The sequence below is a fragment of the Calliphora vicina genome, chromosome 5 (assembly GCF_958450345.1).
Source record: "Calliphora vicina chromosome 5, idCalVici1.1, whole genome shotgun sequence".
NCBI lineage: Eukaryota > Metazoa > Arthropoda > Insecta > Diptera > Calliphoridae > Calliphora > Calliphora vicina.
This window is the reverse complement of record NC_088784.1, coordinates 38,189,401-38,204,286: the sequence shown is the minus strand read 5'-3', so window position 1 is coordinate 38,204,286 and position 14,886 is coordinate 38,189,401. Positions and strand designations below refer to the sequence as shown.

The 14,886-nt window shown below is 27.9% G+C and overlaps 2 protein-coding genes across 2 annotated transcripts in view; one reads left to right on the top strand and one right to left on the bottom strand.

The window, feature by feature from the left end:
- The window catches only part of Mmp2 (Matrix metalloproteinase 2), a 759,503-nt gene that overhangs the window by 353,299 nt on the left and 391,318 nt on the right, over window positions 1-14,886 (top strand). The gene's annotated exons all lie outside the window — the stretch shown is intronic.
- LOC135960614 (general odorant-binding protein 99a-like) lies at window positions 2,045-2,696 on the bottom strand. Its single transcript, XM_065511946.1, has 2 exons — window positions 2,541-2,696; window positions 2,045-2,473 (listed from the first exon to the last, which is right to left on the bottom strand). Exons 1-2 carry the CDS (start codon window positions 2,586-2,588, stop codon window positions 2,060-2,062), a joined length of 462 nt encoding a protein of 153 aa, XP_065368018.1. The 5' UTR covers window positions 2,589-2,696; the 3' UTR covers window positions 2,045-2,059.

The following is a 14,886-nucleotide window of genomic DNA, read 5'->3' as shown; positions in this document are numbered from 1 at the left end:
TCTACATGCGAAAGTTTGTTAAATCCCCAAAAGATTTGATGCTGTTATTAGAAATAATTGATATGCAACAAAATATTAAGAAAACAACGAAATCTTGTGATGATTTTTTTATTTTTAATCATTTTAAGACTGATTGATTCTATTTGAATGTCGCATATTTTATTTAGTCTTTTAGATTTGACATCGTTTTTAACATAAGAATGTGTTATTTTTTTATTTTTTTATTTTGTTTTTTTCTATTTATTGCTTACGTTATGCACAGAAAAAAGTTTCAACTTAAATATTATGATTTGATTTCATTGATTTCAATTCATAACATTTATAAATAATTTCTTACATATTAAGATTTTGTTCGTATTTTATGTTTTCAAATTATCTAGAAGGCTTGAAAAATATAATTTCAATTTCATTTATATTTTTATGTTGTTGAAAAATGTTTGAAATTTTCCTTGGAAAACTTTTTATTTATTTTTATGATTTTCAGCTACAAAATGAGCCAATATGCGCGAAAATGATTAAATTTTTTAAGGGGATGATATGCTTAATGTTTATTTATATTTTATTATGTTTAATGATACACATTTTTCAGATATTGTTGATTCATCTTAAAATATTAGCCAATATATGGCTATTTTGCAATTAGTTTTGAATTAATTCATTAGATAATGCAATTATAATGCAATTTATTATAAAATATTATTAAATTTATGCAAAAAAAAGCAAAAATTTCCGTCATGAACAATTTTATAATATTTATGAACATGTTCTTATTCTGAATGAAAAAAGTTTGGGAAAAAAAAGTCAAGTTCGATTAATAATATTTATTACAAAATTCATTCCAATTATGAATTTCTTTTTTCTGTGTGAGCATTAATATATAATGAACAAATTTTAAATTTTAAATCAAATTTTGTAGTTTTACCGCTTTAATCGAATTCATATGTAGTGATTCTATTGTATTGTCCGTCACTGTATATCTATATATCTTATCTTTTCTAATCAAAAATCAAATTTAAGGATTCAAAATCAATAACAAACAGACAATTTGCAGAATCTTGCCGTTTTGTAATATATGTATTTTTGTGTACTGCATTGCCGACTATTCCAGTACTAAACATTGGAGAACACTGCCGGATGTAGCTAATTACTGCGAGTTATGTATTTTGTTAAAATATTAGGGGATATTTGTTTTATTTTTTGTGAATAAAATCAAAAGCTGTGAACAGATTTTAATCATTTACGGCTTGTTTCATTTAAAAAAAGAGATTTTTTAAATTATTTACAAAAACAGAAATAATGCTGAATAATTAAGAATAGATTGGAGCATACAAATCAAGTCATAATTATTTTGAACTAGCAAATCGATTAAAGAAAATTTGACTTCAAAAAGACTCTGGTCCTCGATATTTAAATTATTATTCTTTTTTTAATATTTCCTATATATTTCAGAGAAATATAAATATATTATACGTTTTTAATAGAGTTTCTATTATAAGTAAATATTGTAGATATTTTTCCGGCAAAAAACATTTTTCAAATTTTTAATTTTAAATATAGTATATAGAATTTAACTCAGTAAACTTTTAAATTTTCTGTAAATATACGAAAAGAAATTTCAAAATTTTAAAATTCAGAAATTCAAAATTTTACTTTAATTTGAAATTGCCAATATCTCGTCTCTATAAAAAATAATATGTACGTACATCCAGGCATTAACTATTAGATTCCATATTGAATCAAAAACAGAAAATTGAATAAGTTTTAGATTTTGGCACCCGGAACTGATGTAGAAATAAATCTCTTTTTTTGATTACTAAATTTAAAAAAATTTTGTCCTTGGTTAAATAAATTATGATTCATCTTTGGGAATATGTGCCTGAGTTTATTTGTCAATATGAGGAAAACATGTTCATTTACATAATACGAATTCAGTAGACTATTTGCTCATGTTCATTAAGTTAAATTTGTGTAAATTTGAAAACAACACCATTTTTTTGTCTTAACACTTTATTGAATTTGTTTCCTGAAGAAAATCCAATTGATATACATTTTATACAACTCAATGATGACCATTAGGTATATTATTAGCCTGCTGTTTGCGTCGCACATCATCCTTAAACCACTCACCCACTTGGCTATTTAAAATGCACAAAAATGAGCGATAGCACCACAAGTCCTTATTGCGATTCTGATTGTCCTGATTGCATTTAGAGATAACTGGTATAACCACCTCATCATTGGCACGTCCACGATATTGCTGGGAGATTTTCTCCACATTAAAGCCATTAGTATTATCCCAAATACCTAATTCGTTGGATACACAGTGTATGTATTTGTGTACAATTTCCTCATTGGGATATTGAAACGATTGAAATCTGGCCTTGTAGGCTTGTGGCACATGTTCCTGTTGAAAACATTTTTCGGATTTTTCGGGAAATTCATCGGATGTTTTACTTTGGCCGTCTATTAACATCTTTAATTAAATTGAAAATATTTTTTTGTTAAACAAGTACAAATAAATTAATTTTTTAAATTCCCACCACTAGATTTAAACTGAGAATTAATAGAGTTGTTATTGCGGCCTTCATTGTTATATTTATGGCTTTTGTTTTGAATTCAGCTTTTAAAATTTAAATTTATTTTGCCGGCTGCCGTTTCGTAGTGTTCATTTATATGACTTGATTACAACTATTTTGAACTTGAGGTTTTCAAGTGCAAAAACACATTTTGTTGTTTGTGATCTTTTAACTGTCTGTCTGTCGTAATTATCAATAAAATTATAAAATTGTTGCTTTAGCTGTAGCGTTATCTAGTCAAATGCTGTGAATGTTTAATTAAAAACTAAACCTCCCCTTAATTGTTTTATTTATAGATTTATAGTACATAAGGTAGTCTTATACAATTTCAAAGGAAATTATTGTAATTAATAGATAGAGTTCAATTTTGTATTAAAAGATTTATTTAGCATCAAGGTTATACCGTTTTGCAAGAAAGTACAGTTTAGTAATTAAGGCTTATATGTAATTCCTTATCTTGGGGAGAATTGTAAAAAAATTTTAGTGCCATCACTTAATTAATAAATCGACACCAGTCACTTAGTCGCCTCGTCTATGGGAATTCTGTTTTAATTTTAGTTGGGGGTTATCACAAGTCATTTGCATTCTACTTATAAGCCAGAGATAACAATATCAAGGTACACATATTCTCATTGTTAAAATATTTGAGGAAATAAGTATAGTATTTCATCTTACATGACTCTTATAATGATGGACTTCATTAATCTTCTCGAAATTAATAGTGTTTAAGCTACAATGATATAAAACTACAACATTGACAATTTCAGTCAAGTCGAATAATTTAATTTTCGTGGCTTATGTTCCAAGCCTCATGTAAAGATAAGTGATGGAATGAATTTAATTTCATGTTTTTAATGCAAGACTATTATCTCTGTTCAAGATACATACATCATGTTTTTATATGAATTTATGTCTAATAGGGCCCATACACAACACCATCATTATTGAACAATGAAGTGATTGCGCAATTATGCTTGAAGCACACATTACTCCAGCATGCTGGTACAAAATTAATTTTTTACCAAAAATTGTGTGGAAAAGTTTGTAATGAATAATGATAAACAAAAACGAAAAATGATCAAAAAAAACGTGTTTGCATGAAGAAATGGTTAGAAAACAAAGGAGAACTAGGACACACTAAACTTCTAAAAGAAGATGGTACATTTTTCTTCTCTGGAACATTCCTGATCTTCCAAAAATGGAGTTAATCGTAATACCACAACGAAGACTCCAAAACGTCATTTGTTCCTGCAGTATTCGAAAAACGTTGATTTTTTACCATTCTTGCTCTTGGCCCACCTCTTTCAATTGTTCTACCATTTTATTGTAGCATTGGTTTTTTAATTCATAGGCAAAGCATTGTTTTATAAACTTCGTAAAATTCTCCCCTAAATATTTTTTTTTTTTATTTTTTGATGTTTATGTCTTGACGATTTAAATTTTATGATCTAATTTTACAACACACGATTCAATCATGCTGGTTCAATCAAAAAAATATCAAACTATTTTTGATAAAGCACCAGCAGCTGGTACAATCACACCACAAGCTCATACACGATCAATCAGCTGGCACAATCACTTGATTGCACAATCGTGATGGTGTTGTGTATGGGCCCTATAACTGGAAACACGCCAGCAAAAACTTGGCAAATAATCAATAACTTGTAGTAGTCGTATAATGACTGGATTACTATATGTTATATAACAGCTTACTTTAAAGATATTTGAATTACCACATTCTGTTTTCACCATAAATGGACAATTTGCAGTACCAGTAAAATTTCAGTAAAAATAGATTTTTACTGATTACTGAAAACCTTTTTATCGGGCTGTGATAGAAAGGAAATATTGGTGCCTTTTTGAAGATTTTTTATGAGATTTTTAAGGATTCAAAAAACATCACTTGTATTAATTTTTGATGCAGAATCGACTGGTGAACTTAGATTTGCAATATATTTAACCGTTTTTGTTCTACAGAAAAATATGCTCAAATTTAAGGGTTAATTTAAATTTTGGCACTGTTATTGTAAATCTAAGACCATAAGGTATATTGATCGCAACCTTCATTAAAATCGGCACAAAAATATATAATATTTATCTATCATTCATTAAGAAATTCCAAATATTGTAAAATTTTACCTTTGACCTTCACGATTTAAGGGTTAACGTAGTCCAGATTTAGTAAAGCTTTCAGAGTATATTTAGAAATATCTCGCCTATAATATTCTATATATGTTTTACTTAAAATTTATAACAGTAATGAATTTGGTATCATTCGCCAAAATATGGCCAACAAATTCGTTTTTCCCGAAAATCGCAAATTTTAAGTCGCAGGTACGGAAAATCTGTAGGAGGTATGGATATCTTTTTGCATATTTTTATTCCCTATTATATTCTTAATAAATCCTTGTGTGATGATCAAACAATTCTGAAATTTGTTTAATCAATTTTTTAAAAATGGAGTTTTGAAACTGCCGTTAAAAAAATTTATTTTTTGGTCATACATGAGAATAGGTTAACGGTATCCTACGAAGCCAAAAACTCATATTAAAGCAAATATGGATATATTTTAAGTAAAAATGTGCTTTTATTTTAATATTTCTCAAATATTTTTTAACCAATTTTGGTCTTTTATATCTCATTACAACGACAATTACGAACATATTTCGATTCTTTTATATTCAATTGCAAAAGTAATTATTTAATGGCAAAATTTTTACAAATACTGAAAAAATAGCATTTTCCCTTTTATTTTAACCCTCGTGCGGCACCCCAATTTTTAACCGAGCGAGCTCAAACGTTTGTTTTAGACTAACCTAACACAAAACTGCCCTTCGTCTTTGAAAAATAGCTCCCACATATTTCCCACTTCGAAAATCATTTAACGAGTATTGATTTCCTAAAAATGTTGGTATTCAAATAAAATAGTAATGGCTCCCATATACAGAGAACCTCAAAGGTGAGTAAACACCACAAATTATATGATTTTATTTAAGATAATGGAAATCCTAAAGACTATCCATCGATTACAATTTAAAATTTTCGGTTTGTTGGAGATTGGGCTAAATACTAATTTCGGTTCTGAAAAAAAATTTTAAGTCGGTCTACAATGATTTTTTGGATTTTAAAAATATCTACAAATTTTCTGGTTTTTACTGACTTTTGAGGCTCTCTGTATTTATATTTTAAAAGAGAACTGTTTATAATCATATTCTCGGTGTAGGGTATCATATGGTCGGGCTTTACCGACTATACTTTCTTACTTGTTTTTTTTTCTAAGTTTATTTATTTAGAAGATTTAACCAGCTACAAATTTGAATTTCGGTTTTTTATTAAGAGAAACATTTCAAATTTTGTTTTTAGAGGATACTAGTTTTTTCCCATGTTGTCCCCCTAAACGTTCGAATTATCAAAAATAGCTTCTTCGTGGATAAAAAAGGGTTACATTTTCATTTTTATTTTTCCATTTTCGATACTTCAAGTGGTAAAGTTACATGTAAATTTAACTATCGCTGAATTGCCTTTCAAATATTTTGTAGCTGAATTTAGGGTCCTGCAGCAGCAAGTAAATCTAGTTAACGCCATCGCGGAGTTGGCGTTGTCTGTACTGAAATGTTTTTCTAAATACATATTATTTAATTTTTTTTAGCTTTTTATTATTTCATTTTCTATATTTTATTATTTTTATTTGTTTTCCATTAAATACAACCACTTCATGTTATCACTATTATGGATGGGATGTTGGTTTTGTTGCTGTTGTCATTTTTGTTATTTATTTTCAATCACAACCATGTGTCATTATTAATGTTTGTGTAAGTGGGCTTGTATGCCGGCAATACAACATGAAAACGAATGTGTGTGTTGGTTTGATATTTAGTTATTTCATGATTTTTTTCCCTCAATATTTATTTTGCAAATACATACTTCGATCGACATAAAATGACAACTACTCGTACGTACAAATATTTTCATATATTTATATGTAATGGCAGAATAAATAAATAAATAAACAAACATAGATGTACATATACATATGTACATTAGGGTGGCCCTAAAATTAATGGTTGAAAGTAAATTTCATTTAAAACCAGTTGCATTTATCCATAAGCTAGGTACTCTGTTCAAAATTTCGTGCGAAATGCTGTCAAACTATATATAAAATATTTGGAATAAAATATATGCGAAATAATTTCGCAAAAGTTGTACTCTGTTTTTATTGTGGAAAACATGTGAAATACATCTGGCAACCTTATTTTTCCACACGAAATAACATACGCAGCACTTCTTTCGCTCGAAATTAAAAGCAACAGCTAGATGTCAAACAGCATATAAAATTTTTCGCATGAAAAAACCATGATTTTTAGTAAATATGAACAGAGTACTAGGCTACAGAATCTGTAGAATCTATAGTAAGATGTTTAAATATACGAATTTTCTGATATGTATATTTGATACCAAATAAATCAAAAAATTCCATGCCAATCTCAAATTAAGAGTAATTTTAAAAAAAAAATTAGAGAATTGTTTTCGATTCTAATAAATTTTAAATGAGGAAAATTAAAATTTCGGAATCTGTACCTATTATGGGTTAGCTTGGATTTCGTAGAAATTTATGGCCAAATTTTGTATCTTCAAACGTATTTTCGTTTGCGTTTCCGTTTCCGTTTGGAACGAAAAAATAAAAATTTGGTATTTTATAAAACGAAACGATATTTGCGTTTCAAGTCAATTTTTTGATGTGGTACCAAGTTTGAAAACATAGTTTTTATGTCAACTTTCTGCCAAACAAATTAAATTATTTTTATTTATTTTCAAACAAATAACATTTTTTGAAAAAATTTTTAAATTTTTGATTGTTTTTTACATTTATTTGGAAAACAAATTTTTGTTGTTATATTTTTTATGAATAAAAAGGAAAAACACATTCTCAAAAAAATGTTTTTTCTTTGAAAATTTATGAAAAATGTATTGAAACGTAAAGAAATTCTCAACGTTTAATTTTGATGTTTCAAGCGCTTTTGAACGTTTTGTTCTGTTTTATAAAATTCAATTTTATATACAGAAACGAAAAATACGTTTTGAAAAATATGAAAATTCAAAAATGACAAATTTATTCGAAAAAAACGCTTCGTTACGTATTACAAAATTAGGGCATTAGTTTTTTGTTAAAAATTTTTTACTTTGATTTAATATGGTTTAAATATGTATATTATTTTTGTAATATTCACGATACAATAGAATACAAAAATTTATATTAAAAAAAAATTTTAATTTTGTAATATCTTTTAGTTATTTGCTGTATTGGACAGATATTAAAGGGTTAACAGTGCCCTAGAAATTTAAAATTACATGTACGTTAGCAGCACAAAGAAAGAATACGTTATTAAATATGAGAATATTTTTAAATATTTTCAAATAAAAATATGAAAATCGGTATAGCGTTTATTTGTTTCTTTTTCAGAAACTATTCCAAACTAGGCCCTCTCTCTAGCTTTTGACACATCCATTTTTTTATTTTTTTCATACATTTTTTTCATACATTTATGTTTACATTCTTATTTTTCTTTTCTATATTTTACTATTTTATTGAAGAATAATGATAATTGGCTTGTGCTACTTAAAGAATCAATCCAATACAATAACATATACGAGCAACTTCTTAAGTAAATTACGAAATGTGTTTTTAATAAATAATATTAATATAATATCAAATATAAAAATATATATTTTAAAGCTCTATCTAGAATAAAAACATTTGGGGAAATTTAGCCCGAACTTCCTTCCTGATCCTATACAAATTGGGGCTCATGGATTGAGACATAAAAAAAATATTATGCCAGAAATTACTAAAGAATGATGAGGCAAATCAGTAGTTTAAGGTTGTCAAAGATTCTCTACGAAAATCTAGAAAACAATTGCTTGAAAACAATACTGGTTTTCAGTTAAATGGTAAAGATGTACAAATATTTATAAAATTTGTAAACAGAGTTATTTATTTTCAAATAAAAGTAAACACATATAAATATATTGCAATAACAACATGGATTGAGTCATACTAACTATTACAAAATTGTATTTGAATTCAATGTTCCACAGGTAAACAACATCATCTACAATTAGAAGTCTTCAGAAATAGAAAGGTTGAGAAACATGATGCAACTTTAAACCAGCCGTTAAAACCGTTACGGCTGGTTTAAAGTTGCATCATGTTTCTCAACCTTTCTATTTCTGAAGACTTCTAATTGTAGATGATGTTGTTTACCTGTGGAACATACAACATTAAATAAATGGCTTGAGTTGATCATTGTAGAAAAATAACTTTTATGAAGCTACTGGAAGGAAGATGGCGCTGTGTATGTGTAGTGGCAGAGGTTGGAGTCAGGGTTTAGTTTTATGATAGACGCTGTTAGAAGTAACATCAATTGTTTTACCAGTGTATACTTGTACATTAGAAAGTGTGTAATATAAATGTGTACATTAAAAGAAAGTAACTATTTAAATCGTTTTGTAAATTTGAATAAAAAAAGAGTTGTTACAATTTTAAACTGATTTTATTTGCAATCAAAATAATTAGGTTTATTTAAAGGAAATAAACCACCGTTTTTAAAAGGTGCCAAAGTCTAAATTTAATCCTATAATAACCAACATTAAATTATGAGTTCAATATTTTATTTTTTTTCAATTTTTAAGTGTATTTTGTGTGCGCACCAGAGATCGAAAATAACTCGTCCATATACCAAAAAACCCAAATTGTGATTTATATTTTTGTGACCTAAAATGTTCTCGAATAAATCACTCTCTCAGTGATATATCACAAAAAATTATTTTTAAATGGCTGCGAATGAGAATTTACCATTGAAATGAAAGTGAAACCGTTATTTTCGGTCTCTGGTGCGCACACAACACTTATATTTTCAGTTGTCTTATATTATTATTAGTTTTCGAAATTTCGCATAAAAAAAAATTTTTAAATATAAAATTTGGGATTTGAGATATGCATGAAATTTTATTATTTTTAATTGAAATTTTTTTCAAGATTTAATTGTTTTGAAAATATTGCTACTTTGACCCAAAACTTCAAATAAAACGTTATCTGATTATGCTAAAATTTTAAGGATTTGGACCCATTAAGGAGGGCTACCCTTATATACTTATATATATGCCTGTATGGGTATATTTGTAATATAAATATATTTCATTTATTTATTCAGATATAGGAAAAGTTAGAAAATTCTGAAAATTTAAGGACTGACATTTTCATAAATTTGCATACATATGCAGTCAAATTGGTGTTAGTTATACACAACTTCAATACTATAATTGGAAAATTAAAGAATTTGCAAAAATTATATACCACTATAATACTCTGAAAACAAAAACACAAAATCAGTAATTCTGCGTTTCTAGAAAATACTATTCCCTTAATTGCCACCACAACACATGAAAAACAAGATCAGGAGAGACTAAAGTGACACCACTTCGAGTAGTAGGCTTAGTGTAACAATAATGTAACTACTTTGGAATCAATTCGGAGGGCGATTAGTATTCATTATAATTTCTTTGTTGTAACGTTATTGGTATACCATAGCTAACAGTTATGTGATATTGCATAATATATTTTCCAATATCTGAGTTCATTTTCAAGAAATTATAAAATCAAAACCATTTGTCGGTTTTTAAATTCCCTAGTTATGAACACAAATATGTGTTATAATCCCACGATAAATCTTAAATGCCTTTACAAAAATATGTAGCCATTCATTTCACATTGAATAGAAAATAAAATAAAACTCATAAACGTTTTCATTTACTATAAGTAAATAATGGCAAAAATATTTATTAATATTTTATTTATTAAATGTTTTTCCGCACTAATATTGATACTGCAACAAAAACTGATTAATTTTCTGTTTTCTTATTTTCTTGTTTTTCTGTCAATGTTTATTTTTTATTAAAATCACTTTTAGTTAGTGGCTTTTTTTTTGAAATACTATTAAACAACAGTAACAACAAAAAATAATAAATATTTTACAATATACAGCATTAAGTTTTTTACCCAGCAAACGGGCAGGTTTGGATTTAAATTGAAAATGTTTTGAAATCAAATCTAAACAATTAACTTCTGTGAATAATAAAAGGAATGTTTAACAAAAAAACTATGTTTTTTTTAAATTTAGTTGAAGATTAGCATAAAAGTTACAAATAAACTTTGATATCGAATGAAGAAGATTTTAAGTCGCAAATATTTAACTTTGCATTTATTGGGTAGTTTAGAGCTTGAATTTAATAATGCAGGGCTATTAAATGTATGATAAGGCAAATTGTAAATAACAATAAATAATTTGTTGGGCCCAGTTTTGTTTAAATGATTTTTTTCACAAATGTACAGTATTACCGATCCTAACAAAATAACAGTTGTGACAAAAAGGTGATCACTTATTTATATATATATTAATAGAGTTCAATATTATTACACTCTTGTACGTTATAGCTATTGTAATGCAGTTTATTTGTTCATTATTTCCTTTGAAATAACAGCGAAACCTATGTCAATTTCATTTCTGCAAAAGTTTTGTCAAAAAAAGCTTTTTTGTATTGAACAGTTCATTGAACCTGGCATTTGAAGTATTAAATTAAAAGTATTTTCATGATCATTCACAGTAACAATAACATTTAATCGAAAACAAAACTAAAATTTAAATATTAAAATCAAATTTTCAGTTAAATAGTTGTAAATAAAGAGAAAACAAATCGGAATGACTGGTAAGATATTTGAAAATATATCGGTTGGTTTTATATCACACTCTTTCTAACTAAAAACAAATGTAAAATGAGGTCTTACACTCATACTGAAGAATGGAGGTAAAAAGTGTAAGGAAAAACCAAGAAAAATATACAAGGTAGCGCAAAAGTAATCCTCCTATCAGAAAATGCTATAAATTTTGCGATTGGCCCCTAATGTCAGTTCTATTTTGACATTTGTGTAGTAAACACATGCGAAATACACGTAAATAAACAATGTTACGCTACACTGCTCCAAAACGCGGAATATTGCTGACTATTTATTTGACCAATAATCGGTCGGTTTTTTGAATGGTGAGCGCTACAGAGCAATGATCAACGAGTTCTTTTTGCCGCAACTTGATGAATATGGATTGGAAAACATGTGGTTCCAACAGGATGGTGCAACGGCACACACTGCACGTGCCACAACCGATATGCTGAAGGATGCATTTCCCGGGCGCCTAATCTCCCGTTTTGGCGATTTGCACTTGCCAGCAAGATCGCCTGATTTGACCGCTCCAGACTTCTTTTTGAAGTCGCGGGTTTATGTCAACAAGCCTCAGACTCCTGCAGCTCTTAAAGACAATATCCGTCAAGAATGTGAGGACCTATCGCCGGAAGTTTTGACCAAAGTGATGGAAAATGCCATAAAAAGGGCTCAAATGACAATCAACTGCGGCGGCAGCCATTTACATAACATCATATTCTCGACTTGATGTAAAAAAAACTAAAAGACCAAATAAAAATAATCCACAAGAAGAATCAAAGTTTTTCATTTTTTTTTAATTACAGCCAAAAAACATCGGAAGTTTACTTTTGCGCCACCTTATATAAACAGATGGTGACCGACCGAGAAAGGGCTTCTAGAAATATGGGTAAATGCTTTTGTCACCGAGATCATAATAATGTCTTTCAGGCTGAAATCTTGTCGATTACGTAGGATATTACGAAAATCCTAAGAAATCAAATCTCCATATCATTATTGGAAATAAGATGGCGAACACGCTATCCAAGATAGAATCATGACTGAATACTGTTACCCAGGAAATACAAAACCCTTCCCAAAGTTTAAGGATGCAAAAACTATAAAAACTCTACAGTCGGAAGAAAGACTGTTATCTGATAGGAAAATCCAAATTTAAAGAGATCAAAGCTGATTCAAAACTTAAATAGGCCAACATTCAGAAGTCGAGCTAATTGGATACAATAGAGAATTTCATTAGTTATTGGACTCCAATGAGAACAACAACTCATTAGGAACATAATTTTATGATTTTATTTAGGAATTCAAATTATAAATCGTTAAGAAACTGTATTGTGTGGACTAGGTTCTTAACCTAATCGACTATATAATATATAAATGGCGAAAAAAAACTTAATACACAGCATATCAAAATACCCGAAATGATTTGAACTCACATAATGCCCATCTACTCAACTCATCCTACTTTTTACTAGTTTTACGATGAATAAAATCACTAGAAAGATTCGGGAGCTCCTGAAGTCGGTTACGAATAACTACATAAAATCTTAAATAATTCACAGCGACATGAAAAAGAATTAGTTTATTCGTTATTCAGCTAAATTTGCAAAATTTAGAACATAAGTAAATTCGGATGTACTTACAATCACTACATCTACAATCAAATTAAGACACGTATATTACACTCTGCTACAAAATGACACTTTTTGTCAGAACTTGAAAAGCGACCTAATGGGGGTTGTAGGCCTAGATGAGGACATACTAAAACCGTTTTCAAAGATTTTGAAACACCCTCACAATTTTGAGATATTTTGAAAAAACTGTTTTAGTACTTCTTTAGTACCTCTAACTCACACATTTTTAGACCGATTTCCAAATTTTAAACAATTATGGATAAACAAAGAATTAGACTTTCATAAAATGTATGCACAAAATGTATATCAAAAAAAAATTGCGTAGGTTTTTATAAAAAGTTTGGCTTTATTTTTTATTTTTTCGTAATTTTTCATATTCAATAATAGTTAATTTCTATGAAAACCTATTCTTTTTTGCACAGTGTTTTAAAGACAACTTTATATGGGAAAAAAGTTCGGAAAAATTTACCTTGTAAATTCAATATTTTCCAAATATTTTATTTCTACAGTTTTTTGTTTATTTTTATTTATATGCGCGGGGGGAGAAAATACTAAAAATGGTGTTAATTAAAAGTTGAATAACTTTTAGAATTTTCATCCGATTTGAATAATTAAAACCATGTTTTGTTAAGAACTAAATTTTCTATATATGTTGGTATAAATTTTTATAAACTTTCATATCAAAATAAGCAATGAAAAGCGACTAAAATCAAAAAAGTTGATAAATTTTATTTTTCTTTTAGATATTCTTAACAAAAACAATACTTATAACTTAAAAGTGTATCAAAAAATGCACGTAATTTTAAACCGTAATCAGTTTTCTTTCCAAACTCGTTAAAAAATTTAAAGTCGGACAAAAAAAACGGGTTTTTCAGAATAACTTCTGAATTTGAGGGTGTTTTAAATGAAATTTTAAGAGGCAATTTGTAGTGTATTCAGCAAGACCTATAACCAACGCTTGTCCGTTTTCCAAGTTTTTTTTCCATCGTAGCACCGTATTATTAATGAGCAGATATTTGATTAGATTCGGGCGGTACTTCGGATTCTTGCAGAATAGCAACGCTAAAGGTAATATCATCCAACCCTTTTACTATAGGTTTTTAACGACACGTTATACTATTTTTGGCTGTTCCTTGCAGATTGAAATGTTATAAATTGAAATTAAACAAAATTAATTCCAGCTGAGTAAATTGATACCAAAATTTTATGAGTATTCACAATTTTGAAACTCTACAGAGAAATTGAACCAAATAATGAGAGTGTGCATTTGGAATTCGGCTCTTTTCAAGAAAAAACATGGTTCAGCTTTGTTACTGCAATTATACTGTATTCTTTGTAACAATTGTTTAATTCACAACTGACGTTGTACAGTCGTATGAGATGTAAGTCGTCTGAATGTACAAATGTTGTTGATAATTTCTATATAAATGTTTTGTACAACACCTACAACATTTTTACATATGTTTTTGGAATGTTGTATGAAAATTTAAGTGTTACCAAAAGTTCATATTTATACATAAACAAAAAAATTTAAATATTTTAGTTCAAAATAACAGCCACACGGTAACACTGAAATCAGTAAATTTATTTAATTTATGAAAAACGATAATTTGTTTTAAATATTTGTCAATTGTTTGCATTTTTTACACAATGCACACATTAGTTCGCTTTCATTATTAATTTTACATATTAATAGATTTTGGAATGTTTTTTTTATCATCTTCGTTTGGAATTGTCAACGCTCGGCATGGTAATCTTACGACTTGCCGAAATTTGTGTTCACAACCACAATAGTTGTAACATACAACGTACAACCTACAACTAGATTGTGAATTGGACTAATATATTATTGTCGTACACAATTAATTGTTATTTTAATTTAGTTTCAAAAATTTTTTAGTTACTAGAG